Raw genomic sequence first — 22,559 nt, forward strand, 5'->3', positions numbered from 1 at the left:
CTAATTTTAATAAATATTTGTTTCAGCAAGCCATTTATTACATTGTATAGATCAAAATGATCGATTTTATATTTTTTATACCAAAAATCATTAGGATATTAAATAAATGTCATGTTCCATGAAGATATTTTGTACATTTCCTACCATAAATATATGAAAACTTAATTATTGATTAATACTATGCATTGCTAAAAACTTCTAATATTGATTTTCTCAATATTTAGATTTTTTCCACCCTCAGATTCCAGAGTTTCAAATAATTCCTATCCTAACTAACCATATATCACTGAAAAGCGTATTTATTCAGCTTTCAGATAATGTATAAATCTCAATTTTTAAAAAATTGACCCTTATGACTGATTTTGTGTTGCAGGGGTCACATATACAGTATAAAATATCTAAAATAATATCTAGAAGCAGCAGCGTCGCGGCTCTTAAAGGGCCACCGCTATGCTGTCGTTTGAAATCCCTCACAGTCACTAAACCAATAGAAACGTATAGCTCTTAAAGCGGCAACCCCCGTAGCGCGTTGCCCCTTTAAGAGACGCGTTTTTCCATTGGCTCCGTGACGTCAGCGCAGCGCAGGACTCACTCCAGCAGCGGTGTGTCCTCCCTCAACAAACGCGAGCAATGCGCGCACGGGTGAACCGAACGCCAGGGAAACACGCTCCGCAGACCGGCGCTCGCCGTGGATTAAACCGGAGAACTCTTCGAATCATGGCCGAGACAGCAAAGAAGTAAAGCCTGACGCGTTGAGTACGGAGCGCGCTCTGATTTTGCGTACTGGACGCGCACGAGTATGCACGAGCCCAGCTGATCGAGACTCGAACCCGCAGCGTTAAACCCCCACGAACCATTACTCGACTCCATAACAGCGCACGTTCCAGAAACAGCTCAAATTAGCTCATTAGTTCGGCTCGCGGGCTAATTAATGATGGCGGGGAAGCTGACAGCGCAGGGCGCGGGAATACTGCTGGTCACAGCCAACGTTGGATCGCTGTTTGAAGATGTAAGTCCAGCGAAAACGCTGTTTTATTAATAATAACTCGTTTCACACACGCTGTTTTGCTGTATCCTGAGGTAAAGTGTGGTAATTAATGATAGTAGTTTATGAATTAAACCGAATGGCGTTCGAACCCACAACCTTTAGGTTTCCCCTCAGAGTTTGACGGTTCTAACGGTTTCTGATGCTCATTGATCACTCTGATTGATTACCGGATGGATAACGTTTTTCACGATTTATATCTCAAAGCTAGTAGTTCGTTAACTTAACTGTCAGTTGGATGTTGGTAAACTTTATTTTTTGTCTGAAGTATGTCAGTATATGTGGTTTTCTTTTGAAGGAAATCCAGTAATTGTTGTTATTATGAGCTTTGTGAGCGCAATTCTCTATTTATTTCTCCCAAATGGAAAGTTTCCAATTTAAATTTGTTTCTCAACAGTTGTCTGATGCTGTGTTGATCAGTCTGATTGATAGATTGATAGCTGTTTACACTAGGGTTAAACTGTACTGGGTGTTGGTAATGTAAATGTGAGTTTGTCTGACATTATTTTTGTCTTTAAGAGAATTATATTTATTTCTTAAATGTTTTTTTGTGTCTTTAAGAGAAAATTATTTCTGTACTTACAGTCATCTATCTATCTATCTATCTATCTATCTATCTATCTATCTATCTATCTATCTATCTATCGAGGCTATTTTGTAAAAGACCATGTTTGTAGAAGAAATGTATAAAGGTCTATAAAGGGTCACTAACTTCATCTTGACTAACTAATTTTTACCAAACTGTACTATAAATTTGTCTTATACAAAAACACTTAATATGCATGAGAAAGATTTATCGTCAAAGTTTAGACACTCATAGAGTGTTATTTATTTAATATGAAATTATAATTAACATAATTTTCTCCCCATGACTTGTTGGACAATTTCAAGGCAAACTTTGCTGTCATTCATTCAAAACTGTTGGGAATTATACCATTTTAAGATACTATATATATATATATATAGATATAGATATGGATAGATAGATAGATAGATAGATAGATAGATAGATAGATAGATAGATATACATATACAGGCAGTAAAATGCTTTTTTTTTGTATTTTTGAAGAAGAAATGCATATATTTATGTAGTGTGAAGTCTGATTTTTGGGAAACTATAAAGGGTCACTAATCCTTTTTTTTTTTTTGCATTTTTACTGAACTGTACCATAAATTTGTCCCATGGTGTGACATAGCAAAAATTAAGAAACAAAAACACATTTAATAATATGCAAATACATGAGAGAGATTTATCATCATCGTTTAGACACTTATTTTCATAGAGTGTTATTTATTGTATATGAAATTATAATTAACGTAATTTTCTCACCCCTGACTTGTTGGATCATTTCAAGACAAACTGCTGTCATCCGTTATTGGAAATAATACCAATTTAGGATGAGCTATATTTATATCTCCCCTGGTGCAATACTCAACGGTTTAAAGATATTTAGAAAAAAAAAAAACAAATCTTTGGGTCTTTTATGTGCATCACACCACAGGACATTACGTCCCACTAAAAGACAGAAATTTAATTATAATGCTTCTTAAAGAGACCTTGTCCTCTGGTGTGACACCGGTGGACATTTTCTGTCACATCAGAGGACGTTTCAGCCATTTGTGTCAATTAATGACCTTGCTATTCTGAGCTAACCTGTCATTATCAAGGCATGCTTATGTAGTTTAACATACAGTTTTTAATTAAAAAATATAATGGTGTCACACCAAAGGACAACAAAACGTAACACTTTTGTAGTGGTTCAAGTTAAATATTTGAACAATTCTAAAACAAATATTTACCATATGCACATGTCATGGGATTGACAGGGGCCTTCAGTAACATGATCATAAATGGGGTCTTTCAAATAATAAAAGTTTTGTTTTAAAATCAGAATATGGTGTCATACCATATGACATGGTTTTCAGAGACAAAATGTATCAAGTTCCTGCAATTTCGGAAATATATGCTAGAAAAAAATGATTGCCATTTACTAAAATAGACACTTATACAATTATGCCAGAGGTATTCGTTAACATAAAAAATAAATAAATAAATAAATAAATAAATAAATATATATATATATATATATATATATATATATTATTAATAATATGTATTACAATAATGAAATAATAATAGTAATAATAAATAATATATTATTTAAATTATATTATTTAAATATATATATATATATGATAAAAATTAATATAAATAATACTGTTGGTATTTAACATGTAAATATATTATTTTTATTTAATATTTATTTTTTATAATAATTATTACATAATTTAATCTCTCTCTATATATATATAATTTTTTTTTATTGACACAACAAGATAAAAATGAATACAATTAATACTGTCATTATTTAAAAGGCTGTGTTATTTTATTATTGTAATACACTCTAAAACATCAGTAAAAATAAGGCACAATACTAATATGAAGGAATTTTCTTTCTTTCTTTATTTTTTTTAAACCTGTATTTTGCATTTTACACTGGATTCCGGTGTCTTTTAGTGTTAATAGAAATGTCTGTAAAATGAATTAATATTATCCTGGCACAATTTTTAAGGTGTTTATTAGCAGTGTATACTCTTTTGGCGTTGTGAGTGCGATTCCCATTCAAACTCCTTATCCCCTAATCCCAAATGAAAATTTCATGTAAATGAGTGGGTCAGAGAGTGCGAGAGAGCCTTGTTTAATCCTGGAGATTGTGTTACACATTGTTGTTTTTTTTCTGAGCTGAGTGATCAAGAATAACTCGTTGTACACTAATATGTGAATGTCACATTGGGTCAATCAGATATCAAGCGGTGAAAGGATGCTCTCATACACCGGATCCGTCACGCACAAGCGGATCTGTGACCATCATTCACATTTACTGTAAGCGCTTTATCTTCCGTTCTTCACAAACTATAAAAAAGCTGTAAAACTAGATCTCATAATCACTCCTGACTCTGTGGTTTAATAGAAATCTCACCTTGCTCTCTATGGAAATGATTAAGCAAACTTGTGGTAGATCAGGCCGAGTTGAGGTTTAAGCAAATTAGTTCCTGTGGATAAACAATAAAGTACACAGTGCTTAAGTTATCTGAGCCATTAAAGATATTCAAGCGCTCTCCGTCCGTAAACGTGCCAGTACTTGACAGTCAGGTCTTGGGCTGTAATTCTACATGGTTTACACTGTGAGAAGTTTAGGCCAGATTGTTTATTTGATTGCAAAGAGCTCTTAACTGTTTTCTTATGCATTTGAAGAGGAACTGTCCCGTACTATCTTTAGAGTTATAAATAGTTTGCCTGTCACGACCGCTGAAATGACGTCTTATGAATATCGCTGTTTATCCGTTACTTGTTTTACACAAGAGCGCTGCCAAAACTACAACTACACCTAAATATTTAACATGTTCAGACGTCTCGTCTCGTCCCTCAATGGGCCTTTTGTGCCGTTTGAGCTGCAAACGCAAGGATTTTCCGAATTACGTGAATGAAGTAAATGAGGCCTTTGTCAGCAATCACAAGATGAGGTGTTTAGGGCTGGATGGCTTCCATGATTTTTGGCACGTGCTGTTATAAAGTCGTCTACCGTAGTCATTTTCCACTTGTTTTCTCATGCGATGCTCTCAGAGTGCTTCTGGGAAGATGCAAGGCATAAAAAGCTGTTATGGAGCTATAGGATGGCATATGCTCTTCAGGATGCATAAATGACTTCCCTTTATGGAAATCTGATGGTGTGGCTGGCGTCCAGGTGGATTGACCGCAGAGGTGCCGAGATTACACCTATAATGTGGTTTGGTATCTGATTAGCAAATAGTGCCAGGACAGTGTGAGGCCAATAGGATCAGAACAGAGCCAGTGTTGCAACCATTTAAATAGTTCAGTTTTGGAATTTAATGGCAATTGATGCATTTCACAATATTTATTTAAACATTTAAATGTGCGCTGTTAGGCGCATATCCAGTTGTTTGTGCACTTGCATTTTTTTTCTTAACCTTATGCGGTCTTCGTTTTTCGAATTACACTCAGGGTTTTGGGGGTCCTTTTTCATCCCAGGAAACAAAATGCAATTTTGTAACTAAATAATAGTTTAAAAAAAAATAATAAAAAATATTTTTCTGTTTATTCTGTTTTTACTCCATATTTGTGCAGTATTCGGAGGGTTTATGATATTGTTAAAATATATATAAATTAATAAATATTTTTTAAAATAGGTTTTTTCATTTTTATTAATGTAAAATTCAGTTTATACAAGACCCACATTTCTAACTTTAATTCATTGGGATAACATGGATAATTTCACATGGTTTACTGAAAGATTTTTGCCCATTTTTTGGAAAATTCCATTTTAAAAGTAAAAAAAATCACTTTTACCAGTTGGTGGCTGCAGAGCTCCACTATTTGCTATTTGACCACCTGAAAGAAATCTTTTCACAAGTTTTTTTTTTTTTAGTCGAGTTCATATCTACATATTATGAAATCATTGTAACAAAAAAAAAAAAATACTTTTTGTCAAAGTTTAGCATTTTTTGTACTGAAACACAATCAGTTATATTACCTACTGAATATCAGCACACAACATGAACATAAGAATGCAACAACAACATCAAATGTTTTTTTTTATTTGACAAATTATAAGAGAGCAGTTTTCATGGTCTCACAAATGTATTCCTGTGTGTCCTGTGTATTTCATAATATGTAGATATGAACTCAACTGAAAAAAACTTGTGAAAAGATATCTTTCAGGTGATCAAATAGCAAATAACAAATAGTGGAGCTCTGCAGCCACCTAGTGGTAAAAGTTAATTTTTTTACTTTTAAAATGGTATTTTCCAAAAGATGCGCAATTATCTATGTTAAAATGAAATGATCTATGTTATCCCCATGAATGAAAGTTCGACATGTGGGTCTATTTTAAGTCAATTTTACATAAAAAGCTGTTTTTGTATAAAAACCTGTCAAAATATTTATTTATTAATTTATATAAATTTAAAAACATATCATAAATCCTCCGAAAACTGCACAAATGTGGAGTAAAAACATTATTAAACAAGCAAATAACATTTGTTTTGTTTTTTTAACTATTTGTTTGTTACAAAATTGCATTTTGTTGCCATGAATGTAACTTTTTTTTTTCACACCAACATAAAATCAAGATATCATTCCAATTTTTTTTTTTAATTTGTAGATCAAGATAGTGTTGACCGATGTTTAAAGTCTTATACCGTTTGGACAAAGGGAACATTTTTTTTTTTTTTATTTTAGCAAATGTCATTTTGGGTAAAAAATATACCCCGAAGACTGCATAAGGGTTAATAACAGTGAAAACCTAAAATATGCCATAATTTTTGCTCATAAAGGTAAGAGTAATACATAATTTGGAACTACTTTTATTTGTGTGCACTCACAATATCAACAAAACGTTGTGCTTTTGTAAAACAGCTAAAGACATGCTCTTTCTGCCGTCTCTGTCTTGAGGAGGAGCGCTTCACAAAAATGATCTGAAACTCCGCGAATGTTTATCTTGACATGATAAATATATCTATAGAATGCTTTAAATTACTACTTTAAAATGAAAGAATTTGTGTAATAAAATCACGTTATATTGCGTAGAGTTAATGTGAAAATTCTGCGTACTTCGCTCAAAAAAAAAAAACAAAAACAAGAAAAATAAAAAAAAGTCAGTGGCATTCAACCTGTCTTGACATTTATAATTCATTCATTCACTCACGGGACACTGGACTTAATCTCAATCACAAAAGTACATTATTTGCATGTGCTTTAAAGCCTTGCTGGTTAAATAACTTAATAATGTCAGTGCACTAAAAGCCTGTCAAACAGCACCTGATCACTGGACTAAGCTATCTTTTGCGTCTGATTCCCTAATACTGTCAAAAACAAACAAGGAATAGATATAAACACAATTGGTTATATCCAGTGTTGCATTACAATATTGAGTTACTCCCTAAAAAGTAACTAATTAAGTTACTTAGTTACTTTTTATGGAAAGTAATGTTACTTTTGTGTTACTTTTTAAATCTGGGCAGGGCTTGCTTGTTTGTTTTTAATATAAAAAGTTCTATTTTTGTCAAATGTAAAAGGCCTTTTTACACCAAAAGCCTCAGGCTTAGAGAACAGTAAATGTACGTCTGTACAGTAGACCACAGAAGAACAAATGTCAACTCTTCAGCAATAAAAAAAGATAAACAAATGTTAGATCATCTTGAGTAATTTTTGCTTATTAGTATGGATGAATTGGATCATGGAAGGTCGGCAGCAAAGACATTGGTTAATAAAATGGGATTAAATGCATAAAGGATATTTGTATTATTTCACATATTTAATTATTGCAGGTTCACTGTTTTTATTCATTTTGAGGAAGACTGTATCTGTTTTTTAGTGAGTGAGATGAATTAATGCATGTTCACATTTATTCTAGAACTAAAGTAACATCTTACTCACAGTTTCTCTCAACATGGGGACAGAAGAGCTTTTAATAATGATTTCAATAAATGGGGGGAAAAAGTACCTGGCGTTACTTATTTGGAAAAGTAACTCAGATATTTTCTTGTCAATTAAAAAGTAATGCGTTACTTTACTAGTTACTTGGAAAAAGTAATATTATTACATAACTCGCGTTACTTGCATTACTCCAAACACTGATTATGTCTAAAGTGAAAGTAAACAGTTGAGAGAAAAACAGATGTGCGCCTGTATATTAGATGCATGCAGCTCTTAATGTGACAGAACTAAACATGCTGCAGATTGTCATTAAAGAGATAGTTTTCCCAAAAATTTACTGTTGTCCCAAATCTCTATAATTTTTTTTCTTGTGCTGAACACAAAATAAATATTTTGAAGAATGTGGATAACAGTAGCTGTAACTTGGGACCAGCAACTGTTTGGTTACCCACGTTATTTAAAATAGGTTTTATGTTCACCATAGGGCTGGGCAAAAAATCGATATAATCGATTTATCGATTTTGTAGTTTAAAACGATTTTTATTTTGCAAACTCGAGTTTTTTTGCCACAATAGTTTTTTCTGACTTTTCCGCGTTTCGTCTTGTGCGTTACCGTAGCGCGATATGAGCCAGCCCCCGCCCAGCGTAACACAGTCAAAACAACTTTCCAACGTGTAGCAGAGAACTACTTCCAAAGAAAAGCACAGGTAAGGGGCCATTCACATGTCGCGCCTAAAAACGCGTGGAAAACGCTTTCTTCCTTGTCAACAAAGCGCTCGGGCGCTTGTGCTCCGGAAGCGTCTACCGTTTCTAAGCAACCATCAGCTGCGCTCTAGCTCCAAGCTGCGGTGCGCTTGCTGAATTCTGAAAAGTTGAGATGTTTTTATCTCGATGCGGAGCGGACGCGCCTGGAAAAAACGAACGCGTCGCACCGCACGCGTCGCTTCCATTATGCGCGCGCAAGCCGCGCGTCTACATTTAAAATAACGAATTTGAGCGCGTAAAAGACGCTACATGTGAACGGCCCGCAGCAGACAAAACACAGACGAAGCCTTGCTGCAAAATGTTTCAAGGCTGTTGCTACTAGAAGCAGCAGTACAACAAATCTTTTCCAGCACCTGAGGAATAAACATCCCGAAGAATGGGAGAAGTGCAGCCGGAATACGGCTCCTCTAGCACACCTGCTAAAAAGCAAACTACACTTCCTGAGAGCTTTACAAACTGTGCGCCTTATGATAAGAACGGAGCGCGATGGAAAGCGATTACAGAGGCGATCTTGTTTTATATTGCCACAGACATGTTGCCAATTTATTCTGTCGAAAAGCGAGGCTTTAATCACATGCTGAACGTATTAGATGCACAATGTTTCAGAGATCTAACAAGCACGTGTTTTGTTGTTATAGATAAAAGTTTACATTTGTTCACTCTTTGAGCAGGCTATATGTCTGCCACAGGCAAGTTTCATTTTTTATATTCACACTATACTGAGAAGAGTTTATTTTTTTAATTGTAATGTTATGTTACAAAATGTGTAATTATCTGATTTCTTTAACAGAAATGTAAGCTACTGTGAAGTTGTTGCACTTTTGCTTAAACCTGGGTTAAAGCTTGAAATTGTTGAATGACAGAGCCTCATTTACTTTTTGTTTTGGGATTCTATGCATTTTATCTCTTGAGGACAATCACAGCAATAAAGTTGCACTTTTGACACTATATCTAATGTCTACAGTCATTTTTTAAGTGCATTGGGGAAAAAAAAAAATCGAAAATCGAATCGAAACTCGAATTTTTCTTTAAAAATCGAAGATTTTTTTTTTAGGCAAAATCGCCCAGCCCTAGTTCAACATGTTCTGTTTAAAACACAAAGGAATATCCCTCACTGCTCTTGACTGAAGAACTTTAATATACTTGATTTAATAAGAGTCAATGTATTCATCTATATAGTGTTTAATTTGTATATTTGTTAATTAATTTTCTTGAATTTTAAGCACTGTTTGTTTTGTATATTATTTGTATTTGTAACATGCAGCTTTTATATTTTAATAGCAAAGATAAAATAATGACAAAGATTTTTATCTTCGCTCACTTTGGCCTAAATATCTGCCATTCTTTTTATTTTATGTTTTGTTACCTTGTACGGTTTTGGTTTAAAATAAGGAAATTAGTTTGGCTGTTCTGCTCAGACAACTTGTAAAATAGTAAAACCAACAAAGAACCGTGATAAAATCGTGATATTTCTGAAAAAAAAAGAAAAATTGTAATATGATTTTTTTGCCATATTGCCCACTCCTACCCCCAGAATAAACATTTTCTGAGTTTGTTTCTTCATCAGATTTGTATAAATGTGTAATTTTGTCCTTTGCTCACTAGTGGATCCTCTGGAGTGAATGGGTGCCGTCAGAATGAGAGTCCAAATAGCTGATAAACACATCACAATAATCCACTAGTAATCCACACCACAAGCTGAAACAAAGATGTTTTAAACTAAAATAGTCCATAATCCATAATAACACTTCCTCCAGTTAAAAAGGTGTTTTGGTCTGATTCAGGAGAGGAATCACAGATCAAGCATGGTTTACAATCCAAAACTAAACAAATATGTGGCTGGATTGTGATTTGAGAGACAACAGGAGATGGACTTTTTCTTATGACTGTAATTGTTGACACTGACTCATTGCTTTATTTGTGCTCAGCTGCTGGGTTATAATAACAGAACAGATGCAGCGGGGCTGATATCAGGTGGCTTCAGCTGGAAATGTTATCAAATGTAAGATGATGAGTAGAGACAATAGTGAGCTGTCTGCATAGTAGGGCTGTGTGATTTTAGAATAAACTGGTATTGTGATATTTTGTGATGATATATTGTGAGATAATTGCATCCAAAATAGTTTTTGTTTATATAATATATGTGTGTGTACTGTGTATATTTATTATACACACATACTGTATATATTTTGAAAATATTTACATGCATTTATTTATATTCGGGTCAAAGACGTTTACAAAAAGAAATTTACAAAAGGGATTTTATGTCCATAGAAAGCAGAGTATGCGAGTAAAGTGTCTACCCTTAAGGTTTTAAAGGTTTTTGGAGAATAAAATGTCAAAATTTGAAATGATGTTACATACTTGTACATATTAAAATATACAAAATAATAAAAGAGTATATAAAATTGTATTGTGTTTTAAATGAGTAAAACAATTCTTACTGACAAATGGGCAAAACCTAGGATAGTAGCAAATTTAAAAAAATGTAGAATTACAACTAAATAGTATTTGTGCTGAAAGTAATTAATCTTTTAATATGCCATAAATTGATTTTTGTTGTAAATACGCCTGACAAGATTGTTACACTGAATGACATTTTAGTGGGTGTCTTCTGTAAATCAGGGAAAAATTATATTTATTTTTTGCTCAGAAAAAACAAAAATGCAATTTAATTAAACAGAGAACTTTTAAATATTTCTAATAATATTTATGCTTAAACTCTTTTTAATCTTTGACCCATTCATACAATTTATATTATATGTGACCTTGGACCACAAAACCAGTCTTAAGTCGCTGGGGTATATTTGTAGCAATAGCCAAAAATACATTGCATGGGTCAAAATTATTGATTTTTCTTTTATGCCAAAAATCATTAGGAAATTAAGTAAAGATCATGTTCCATGAAGATTTTTTGTAAAATTCCTACTGTAAACATATCAAAATGTAATTTTTGATTAGTAATATGCATTGTTAAGAACCTAATTTGGACAACTTTAAAGGTGATTTTCTCAGTATTTTTGATTTTTTTGCTGCATCAGATTTCTGATTTCAAATAGATGTATCTCAGTCAAATATTGTCCTATCCTAATAAACCATACATCAATAGAAAGCTTATTTATTGAGCTTTCATATGATGTATAAATCTCAGTTTTGTCAAATTTAACCTTATGACTGGTTTTGTGGTCCAGGGTCACATATATTAATGCATTTAATATATAAACACAACATATTTTTCTTTCAACATATACATGCATGTGTTTGTATTTATGTATAAATAATAAATATATACAGTACACACACACATTATGTATAAAAAATGTTTATTTTGTATTTGACTAATTATTGCCCGGCACTATAAATAATAAAAATCATTCTAGGCAATTGCATCTGGATAGAAAATAAAAATAGTTTTTAAAAAGCTAAAAAATAAATTTCTCAAGTGTAATATCCTTTTAGTCCTGAGCAATTTGGGAAAAACCTAAAACATCTGGGTTTACTTTTTACAAAAATCAACTTTTAGTAATTTTACTGTAAAATTATGATACTAATATTTATATCTTATACTAATTTAAATTTTCCAATGTGCAAATTGGACAAATTGCGGCAAATAAAAATGTTATGTTAATTAGCGTGACTACCCCCCCCCCCCACATGCTCTTAAGTGTTAAATGAACTCAAAGTGGGTTCATAATCAACGTTTCTCTGGCTTTGCCTACAATTTTTCTATAATTTTTTTCAAGCTTGCTGGAGTGCATTCTAAGATTGTCTTTTTTCTGTACGATGCATATGATGCAAAACTTTTGCTAAATGTTGCTGGAACAGTAAGAATAGAAATGATGATTTTTGATAATTTGTTTCAAATTCAATAGTTATTCTGTAATGCAATCCCATTCAACAGGGAATGATCCCAGAATGTTCTGAAAATGTGCGTCTAGACTGAAACAGAAAAGGAGAAATTGTTAAATAAAATCATAATTTTAGTTTTCTTTGCACACAAAAATATGTTTTTGTAGTTGCATAACATTATGGTTGAAGCACTGATGTCATATAGAATATTTTAATGATGTCCTTACCTTTCTGAGCCTTGAACGTGGTAGTACTGTTGCTGTCTATGGGTCAGAGAGCTCTCAGATTTCATCAAATACCTTAATTTGTGTTGTGGGTTTAGTACGACATGAGGGTGAGTAATTAATGACAGAATTTCATTTTTGGGTGAAGTATCTCTTTAAGTTGAGACACTGCTGGCAAAAAAACAGTTTTTTCATGTACCTGTCAAGTTTAAGATTTGGGCCCTTTTGGTGCTTTTTCAGTCTAGTGGAAAGCAAACAGCCAAAAGACACAGTTAAGTGTTTCTTATATAGCACTTTATCTATTTATGTAAATGGATTTCAATTGCAGTACATATTTTTAAAGGCCAAGAGTTTTTTCTCCTGCACTGAGCCATAAATCTCCACTTCAGCAGCACTTACACACACCACACTTTACATTTGTATTCCTGTCTATATCCTGAAGGTTTTTACAGAGGGTTTTGTTCATATATAATTTGCTTGATTTTTTTTTTTTTTTTTTTTTACATTTTATTCTCTCAAAAATGGTAAAAAAATACATTGTCTTCTGTCTGTACTAAGTATTTTCTGAATTATAAAGTGACGAAATGAGATACCCTCAGTAAAAATTAAACAAGGATTTTGAAACTGACTTCATCCAGTGTTTAGATTTTTGTACTAGAAATGCAAACGAGTGCATATTTCATTAAATAATGCTCATTTGCATATTTAAACCACATTTTAGAAAACTTGTAATACAAAAAATGTTTGCAATTATCAATGTAATCAATCAACTGGGTAAGTAAGGCGATAACTATTAGTTAATGTTTGAGTCTATTCACCTACAGTGTCTCCCCTTATGCAATAACGTTTTCATAACCTAACGAGAACATTAGTAGAACGTTCTGCTCTGTATTTGAGCAGGTTTCTACTCTGTTAGCAGAGATCTGGGCTTGTTCTTCACTTCAGACCTCTTGTTTCTCTCCGAATCTCTCGATAGCTCATTAGTTGTGTTTGTGCAGCTTGATGCTTGTGCAGCGTCTGGTTTCAGACGTGCTTCATATTGCAGTTTATTCACAAAACAAATCAAGATCAGTTGTAATAAATAACTCAGAGTTATCAGAGCTCATCTGTGTTGTGTGACATTTGCATGCTCTATTTATCAGACGTCTTCTCATTCTGCACATTCACAGGTCAGAGGTCAGCAGATGTTTGTGTTTGCACATGCATGTGTAGTTATTCTCAGTGTTCATTCAGGGTATTAATGTATCGTGCGCTATATTTGGATCTGAGGGTCGTTCAGTCCGTGATGAGTGTTTTTATCAATCGGGGACGAGCGCACACGAGCCCAAGATGCTGTTTTCATGAGCTTTGCACTCAGAATCCTAAAATGAGATTTTCTAAAGCAGGAGCTGATTGAAGAATAAGCGTCCTCTCAGCTCTCAGCGTCTCTGGGGAGCTGCGATTATTGATAATGGATTTTACATTATCATGAGCCGCATCGTAAATGAGCACGAGCCATTAACTGAGCCGTGTGTGGGTTGTGTTGAGAGAAACACAGAGATTTCTGGAAACTGAGCTAATAGAATTGAAAATGACTGTTCCTTATTATGTTTCAGTCTTGCTTTCGTGATCGGGTTGTCTTGACAAATATATGTATATTATTGAGATGTTTGCCCTGTTGAAGTATCGACACAGTGTTTACAAAGTAAACATACAAAGAAGCTCAAATGCCCCTTACAAAAAAAGGTAAAACAGCATTGTAGTACGATTTTGACGTTGAATACATAAATGAGTTTTTTCGACATACCCTAACTGTATTGACCCAGATCACAGACTACGCATGTGCATCGTAGAGACGAGACAAGATGAGGATTTGAGGTTAAAAAGTATATAAATTGTCAATTTGTTTAGAAAATAACTGATCGTTTCACCAGATAAGATGCTTCTTCCTCGGCTGGGAATCGTTTAGAGCCTTTCGAAGCTGCACTTAAACTGCGTTTTGGAAGTTCAACCTTTGGGGCGCCATACATATCATTACAAAGAGAGAAATCCTCAAATGTTTTCCTCAAAAAAAAAAAAAAAAAAAAATTCTTTACGACTGCAAAAAAAAAAAAGACTTTTTTGGATGACAAGGGGGTGATTACATTATCTGTAAATTGTTGTTATGAAAGTAAAATATGGGTGTGTAGATTTTTCTTTTTTCATTTTTGTTTCTCAGTTAATTAAGAACAATTGAATAACATGGAAAAAAATACTTTAAGTCAATGGTTACCGGCAATCTGCGTCACACATTGATAATGCTTTTGTCACGAGTTGTTAAGCAGACGCACAACTGATCTGCTCAATAACATGGTTATCGGTGGATTTATCCCAGTGATTTTATTTTATTTCTGCTGTGATGTCTGAATGATTTTCTGTAGAATGTTTTATTTAATGATCCAGCAGTGCTGATCGTTTATTAGGAGTTCTTTTTGCTAAGAATTTTTTGACACTTAAGTCAGTTTCAGACTATTGTTATGGTGCGTTCACACCAGACGCGAATGGCGCGTTAAGCGCGAGTGATTTACAACGTTAAGTCAATGCAAAGATGCGATAGACCTTCCTGCGGCTCTATTCGTGCGAATCGAAAAATGTGAAAAAAAATGCGAAAATTTGTGTAGATTTTTGCGGCATCTAGTGGCGAGGTTGTGAATTGCAACAGTCCACCGCTCACCCCTCCCTTTACAGAACTACGGATGCAGATAGAGGATTAAAATCTCGCCGTTTTTGACAGCAACGAATAGTGATATTTCTTTTAAAACGTAATTTAAGGAATTATATTTACTTAATCATTCAATAAAACAATGTTATTGTGAATATTACTGTTACTTGTTCATCATTGTGTCAGTGTTTTTTCGCAAGCTGATAATTCTAGGTTAATAAAAACATAATGGTTCATTAAGGTCTTTATGCACCCCTGAAAACATAGTTATGTATATTATATTGCACCTTTGTCTAGAGATCATCTTAAATATTACACAGTGCACCTTTAACATCTTTTCAAAATCCAGCCAATTAAAAAAAAAAAAAAAAAAAAAAACTCGCTGGCTCTCACATGTCTTTGAGTGTTTGTTTATTTTTGGAACTGTCACTAATGGTCATAGTTTTGTTTTAATTTGTTATTGCATTTTTCCATTTAGAAGGATTTGTTTTTGAAAATGTAATTTTTGTTTATGTTGAGCTGCAGGTTTAGGCTCATAAGTGACTGCAATTTAATTGAATTAAGAAGATTCAATAATTTATTTTAATTATTTTGCCTGATGTTCAGTGTTACAAAATGTTCTATATGTTTCCTAAAATAAAATATACCGTCTTCATTTGGGAAAAAAAAAAGTTGTTTTTTTACCCTGACATTTAAATATAACATTGTAGAGCAGTACTTACAATACCGTGAAACCGTGATAATTTTATCCAAGGTTATCATATCGTCAGAATCTTATACCGGCCCATGCCTAATATATATTCATATTGAGACTACAAGCAAGCTAAAGCTGGCAAATTGTGCTCATTCACCTGTTTTACAACTACTTTCCCGCTGACGAGTGGCAGACGCCCCTCCCATGAGAAGTATTATACATACAGGCCCTGGAATTTAATAAATGTAAACTATTTTCACTCTGAATGCCACGTCACAAGAAGAAAAGACTAGATAGATTGGATTTCATTAGTATTAGTATTGTAGTTAGATTTATTTTTATTTAATTTAATTTTTATATTTTGTTTTATTTTGTTTCTGCTCAGATGTCTGAATGATTTTCTGTAGGAATATGATTTATATAATCATGCAGCAGTGCTGATGTGAAATATGGGTGTGTACATTTCTTTTCCTTTTTTTCCCCTCAGTCAATTAAGAAGAAATTCACAGGAACTGTTGGTTGTTTTAGCAGATGCTGCGTTGGTGTCCGATCACGTCTAATGCACAAAAAGCAGTTAATATTTTCCATCATGTGGTTCATTAAAAGCACCAGGACACTTTAGAATAATGACAATAGGAACTGCAATACAATAAAATACATTTCTGAAGCTTTCTGCCAGTATGTACTTACTGTATATTGATAGCTACTCTCTTAAAGGTCCCATATTGTCAAAACCGAAATTTCCTGGCTTTTTTCATGATAACTAAGGTCTAGGGGATATGTAACTACCATATGTGACCCTGGACGACAAAACCAGTCATAAGGTTACATTTTACAAAACTGAGATATATACATCATATGAAAGCTCAATAAATAAGCTTTCTATTGATGTATAGTTTGTTAGGATAGGGTAATATTTGGCTGAGATACATCTATTTGAAAATCTGGGTGCAAAAAAATCTAAATACTGAGAAAATCACCTTTAAAGTTGTCCAAATTAAGCTCTTAACAATGCATATTACTAATCAAAAATTACAATTTGATAGGTTTACAGTAGGAATTTTACAAAAAATCTTAATGTAACATGATCTTTACTGAATTTCCTAATGATTTTTGACATAAAAGAAAAATCAATAATTTTGACCCATACCATGTATTTTTGGATATTGCTACAAATATACCCCAGCGACTTAAGACTGGTTTTGTGGTCCAGGGTCACATATAAGTTTCAAAACAGTCAATCCACAGTAAAATGCACACAGCCTGCATAAAGTAGCTGTGCCTTTTCAGGAGGCGCTGTGACTTCCGTAAAAATGTGACGTCCGATCTACTCAGTCACCTCCTTCAGTCACCGCCTCGAGCACCAACCACCGTCCCACCCTCCTTTTGTCAAACCCCCAGACATCGCGTCTATTCCATTGCTGAACAACAACACAAAAACAAGTCGAAAACGCTGTTCAGTCTATGGTTGTCAGGAAACTACCTCATTGCACAGGCTTCCGAACAACATTAATGTAAAAGACCAGTGGCACGTCAGCTTTAGCCTCTTTCACACAGCGATTCTGGAAAATACACGTTTAATGTGTCCCATGATTTGTTCCGGAATTGTTTGATTTGGTTTATTCACAAAGTAATTTTCCGGAATCTGTGCGTGCTTTATACACAACCCTAAAGACATGTAATGCGACGCCTACGTTGCACTAAACTGAAAGTGCAGAACGATAGTCAGTTTTCACATATTTTTTCATTGTGAAGAGTCGAACAGTAACGTGCATCATCATTACAGCACAGCCTTTATGGCATTGGTTCTGGCTTTTGTTCACACAGCGCTCGTTCCGGGACTGATCCCAGCAACATTACTAGGTTCTCAACCCGGGATCGTTCCTGGAACTTTCGGGCAATTTTCCAGAATCAACGCACAGTGTGAAAGAGGCTTTACTAAAGCAATAGTTACATAGCTTACTGCAATCGCAGTTTACAAAAAACATTAATTACCATTCTGAAACATCCTGTGAGTATCACAAGCCACAGAAAGCTACAGCATAAATGACACTAGTTACCTGTGGTTGGCCTGGCCGTGTGTCACTCAGAAAACAACAGGCCAATCAGAAGAGAGGCTCATGAATATTAATTAGATGGGCCAAAATCGATCTGTTCTTGACAGAGCTCCTAAAAGAGGAGCTGTAAAAATATATTGAGATGGTTTTTGGCACTTACACCGCAAATATATATTCTTAAGGACATCAACAGCTAAAATAAACCTCCAAAAAGGTGTACAATATGGGACCTTTAAAGGGATAGTTCACCCAAAAAATTAAAATTGCAATTTGCTCACCCTCGAACTAAACCAGTTTCTTTCTTCTTTTAAACACAATAGAAGATATTTTGTAGAATGTTAGAAACCAAACAGTTGCTGGTAGCCAATGACTTCCATAACAATGGAAAAAAAAATACTGTGGAAGTCAGTGGTTACGGCAATCTGCATCACACTTTGATAATGCTTTCATCTGGAGTTGCCAAGCAGATGCACAACTGCTCTGCTCAATAACATGGTTATCAGTGGATTTATCCCAGTGATAGTCAGTTGTTTATTTCATTCTCCAGTGGCTGTCATACTGTAGTACATGTGGGTGATGCAGGCTAAATGCGCTGTGTTTCTTTAAATGCCGTGGCACGTAGTGAAACGCCCAGATCCTGTGGCTTTGGCTGTAACTTTTTTTTTAATAAACACTGATGTTGTTTTTTGACGTATGAAAACCAAACAGAAATGCTGTAATTCAATATGCAGAAACCTGTAAAACATGCGTTTCTTCTCCGAACTGCTGTCTGTGGTGAGAGAATCTCACAAAACCTGTCAAAAAACACACGCCTGGCTTATATTTCAGCCCTACATTGAAACGGAAAATATATATACATATTTTTAATTAAGAAAAAGAAGAATTTTTTTAGGTTCATTAAGATTTTATTTGCATTGTAATATTGTTTTCATGAAAATTAAGCACATTTTTTCCCTTATTACTGTAGAGCTTTGATATAGTGTGTATATTTAGATTTATTAAAAAATGTATAAAAATTTCACATTGAAAATCTCATTGCTTTGACTTTTATTCTCAATATATTAGATGTTTGACTTTATTCTTGTAATTTTAAATTTTTTTCTCTAAATATTCTAATTGCTACAACTCTTTTGTTGTTATCTTGAATATTTGACTTTATTCTTATTTTTAGTTTTATTTAAATAATCTTGTAATTTTCCTTTTTTTTTCTCTCCAAATATTATGTATAATATATAATATTTTTTAATTTTATATTGCTACAACTTTATTCTCGTTATATTACATTTAATATAATATTGCTGTGTTCTTCTTCTTTTTTTTTTTTTACTTAATTCTAATAATTAATTCTTGTAATTGAGTTTTTCTATGACTGACTTTTTTCTATCATTTTTTTTCTATCAATTTCTGTGATTTCAATGACTTTTTAATTCTTGTTTATGACTGAAATATGGAGTTCTTGAGTTTTAAACACATACACACACGCTTTAATAAGTCACATAAGCCGTCTGGCGTCATTCTGCAGTAACCATTAAATGTTGAGCACAGTATGTAATGAATGAGGCGTGTGTTTCCTCCATGCAGAGGCAAGTCTGTGAAAACAGCATTTAACGCTACCAGTTAACAAGTTCACGTCTGTCATTGGTTATTTGTTCAACCCTGTATGACTGACCTCAGTGGAAGATGTTTAACACAATGTTCATGCTGCTCTTCTCTGGGCAAAAAAGAAATGATGGTGGATTCAGTCGTTGACTCAACAAACATGATCATAAATGTGCTTCTTGTTCTCTGTTTTCCAATAAATTGAATAAATAATGACATTGTTTTTAGTTTTGAGTGAACTTTTTTTGGGGAATTTTGTTATAGTATTATTTATATACTTTTGCAATTGTTGTTACTTTGAATCAGATGTTATTTTAATATTTTTAGTTTTTTTCCTATTTGTCGTTAATTTGTTTTAATATGCTTTAGCTAATTTTTTTCTATGTTATTTTACTTAATTTTTTATATATTTAGTGTTTTTTTCATACTATTATAGAATATATTAATATTTGAATCAGCATTTTTTTGTATTTTCATTTTTCTTTTTAAAACTCTGAATTGCTTTTAATTTAATTTATTTCCATTTTAGTAATTTTGAGATCAAAAAGTATCATTAGTACTATATTAGATTAAAAAAAAATTAATGTTTTTAGATATTGACTTCTCTAATAGACTATTCTAAAATGTGGCTTAATTTTCAATATTTTATTTTTTTGCTTTTTCTCGTGATCTTTTTCACAATTTTTTTCCTTTCTCTTTTTTGCTTTTCTCACAATTAAGTTTTCTAACAGTTTTTTTCTATCAACATGTTATAGATTTTTTTTAACTTTATTGTAATTTTTATTCTTTTCCCAAAATATGACTTTAAACTCATATTGCTTTGGCTTTTTCTCTAAATATTATAATTGCTACAACTGTGTTGTTATCTTAAATATTTGACAATCTTATTTTAATTTTTTTAGTTTTTAAAATATTTATATTTAGCTTAAATTTTTTTCAGTTTAAGTTTTAGTAGTTTTAGTGCTTAAAATTGTTTATATTGTTTTTAGTAGCTTAAAATTGTTTATATTTTAATTTAATGTATTTTTTATTTAAATTCTGGTGTTATCTTTATACTATTATAGTATATATTAATATTTGAATTAGCTTTTATTTTTAGATTTTCATTTTTCTTTTTTAATTTTGAAGTGCTTTTAATTTTATTTTGAGATATTAGTATTATTAATATTATATTAGATAAGATATTATTTTTTAGATATTTTAGATATTGACTTCTCTAATAGTCTGTTGACTATTCTAAATATTTTTTTACTTTTCAAGTTTTTTTTTTCGTTTTCTTAGATGTTTGACTTTATTCTTGTAATTAAATTTTTTTTCTCTAAATATAATTTCTGTATAACTGTATTGTTATCTTAAATATTTTAACAGTTTATTTTAATATTTTCAGCTTTTTTCTTTTTAGCTTTCATTTGTTTCAGCTAAAGTTTTAGTAGTTTTAGTACTTTAGCTTAATTTTTTTTATTTTACTTCATTATTTTTTTATCTTAATACTATTATAGTGTATATTCATATTCTGAATCAGCTTTTTAAAATTTATATTTTTTATTTTTTTTTTAACTCTGAAGTGCTTTTAATTTGAACTATTATTTTAAATATATATTTTATTTAGTGTAGTGTTAATTTTAGTGTGGTGTTTGGTGTCAGTGTGTGAGCTGCGGAGAAGCAGAACTGGTGCGGGTTTGGACTTGTCTTGTCTTTCCTCAGGAATGTAAACTTGTGGCATAAAAGAAGAAGTAAAAGCGAGAAAAGCATGTGCTGGCATTAAGAGTCTCCATGTAGTAATATTCAGGACATAAATATAGCTGAAAACGTGAAGTAGTGAGTCAGATGGAGTGTTGTCATCCTTCACTAGCTGATCTAGTGGTGTTGATGTTAACTAGGTTAGTAGTAGTTCTCTATGGGTCTGAGCAGTGAACAGCTGTGTGGACTGACTAATCACAACACACCAACACAACAGCTGCTCTATTCTGTTTAGGGTTTCTATGTTTCTTCCATTCGTTAAACAGCCTTTAGTACAATGCCATTTTAGTACAAGAATAACGTCTTAGCAATACAATATTAAATCTGTAATATTATACAACTTTATTCTGGTAATACTATGACTTAATGTTTACTACTACACCATTATTATTTCAGATGACTTAATTTTCAAGATTATGACGATTGATATTGACTATTCTCTAATAGTTTTTTGACTATTCTAAAATATTAGGGCTTAATTTTCATTACATAATATTTTTGCTTTTTTTCTTGCTTTTTCTAGTTTTCTAACTGTTTTATATCAAAATATGACTTTAATCTTATATTGCTTTCATTTTATTCTTGTTTTTTTAGATGTTTGACTTTTATTCTTGTATTTTTTTATTTTTTCTCTAAATATTATAATTGTTACAACTGTATTTTGTACATTTTAAGTTTTTCTCAATTTTATGTCTGTAATATTATATTGCTGTCTTTTTTTCGTATGATCTTATATTTTTGAACATTTTTTGCAATTTAGATTTTTTCCCCCCAATTTTTTATAATCCTAGATAAAAAAAAAACAAAAAAAAAAAACCGTAGTTTTCTTTTTTCTCTCCAGATATTATGTATAAAATTTAATATTTTTAAATTTGATATTGCTATTTTATTCTCGTTATCTTACATTTTTGGCTATGACATTTTTTATTTATATTGCTTTTTAACTTTATTCTTGTAATTTTGAGTTTTTCTATAAAATTTCTTAATAAAAAATTCAGCAATTTCTTTTGCTTTTTATTCTTGTCTTTTTATTTTATTCTCTTCATTTAATTTTTGTTCTCTAAATGTTGTGACTGTAATATAATCATGTAATATATTTGAGTTTATCAGATAATTATTTTTTTTTCTCAAAGTATTATGAGTTTAATCTCATATTGCTTTGACTTTTATTCTTATTATTTTATATTTTTTACTTTATGCTTGTAATTTAGATTTTTTTCCCAAAATATGATTTTAATCACATATTGCTTTGTCTTTTATTCTTATCTTAGATTTTTTTTACTGTATTCTTGTTTTTATTTTATCTAAATATTATAATTTCTACTACTGTATTCTTGTTATTATAAATATTTGACTTTATTCTCATAATTGTGAGTTAGGGCTGTAATATAATACTGCTGTCCTTTTCGTATGATCTTATATTTTTGAATATATATTGTATTAAAATTT

General features: G+C 32.1%; 1 protein-coding gene across 1 annotated transcript in view; it reads left to right on the top strand.

Annotated features, from left to right (window-relative positions):
* Positions 1–607: 607 nt before the first annotated feature.
* Positions 608–22,559, top strand: part of LOC141325799 (inositol polyphosphate-5-phosphatase A-like) — a 97,165-nt gene continuing 75,213 nt past the window's right edge. Inside the window, exon 1 of the mRNA XM_073834530.1 lies at positions 608–1,009. Coding sequence (XP_073690631.1) covers positions 932–1,009 — 78 coding nt within the window. The 5' untranslated portion in view covers positions 608–931. The remainder of the gene's footprint in view (positions 1,010–22,559) is intronic.

Source organism: Garra rufa, chromosome 2 (assembly GCF_049309525.1).
Source record: "Garra rufa chromosome 2, GarRuf1.0, whole genome shotgun sequence".
Classification (NCBI taxonomy): Eukaryota; Metazoa; Chordata; class Actinopteri; order Cypriniformes; family Cyprinidae; genus Garra; species Garra rufa.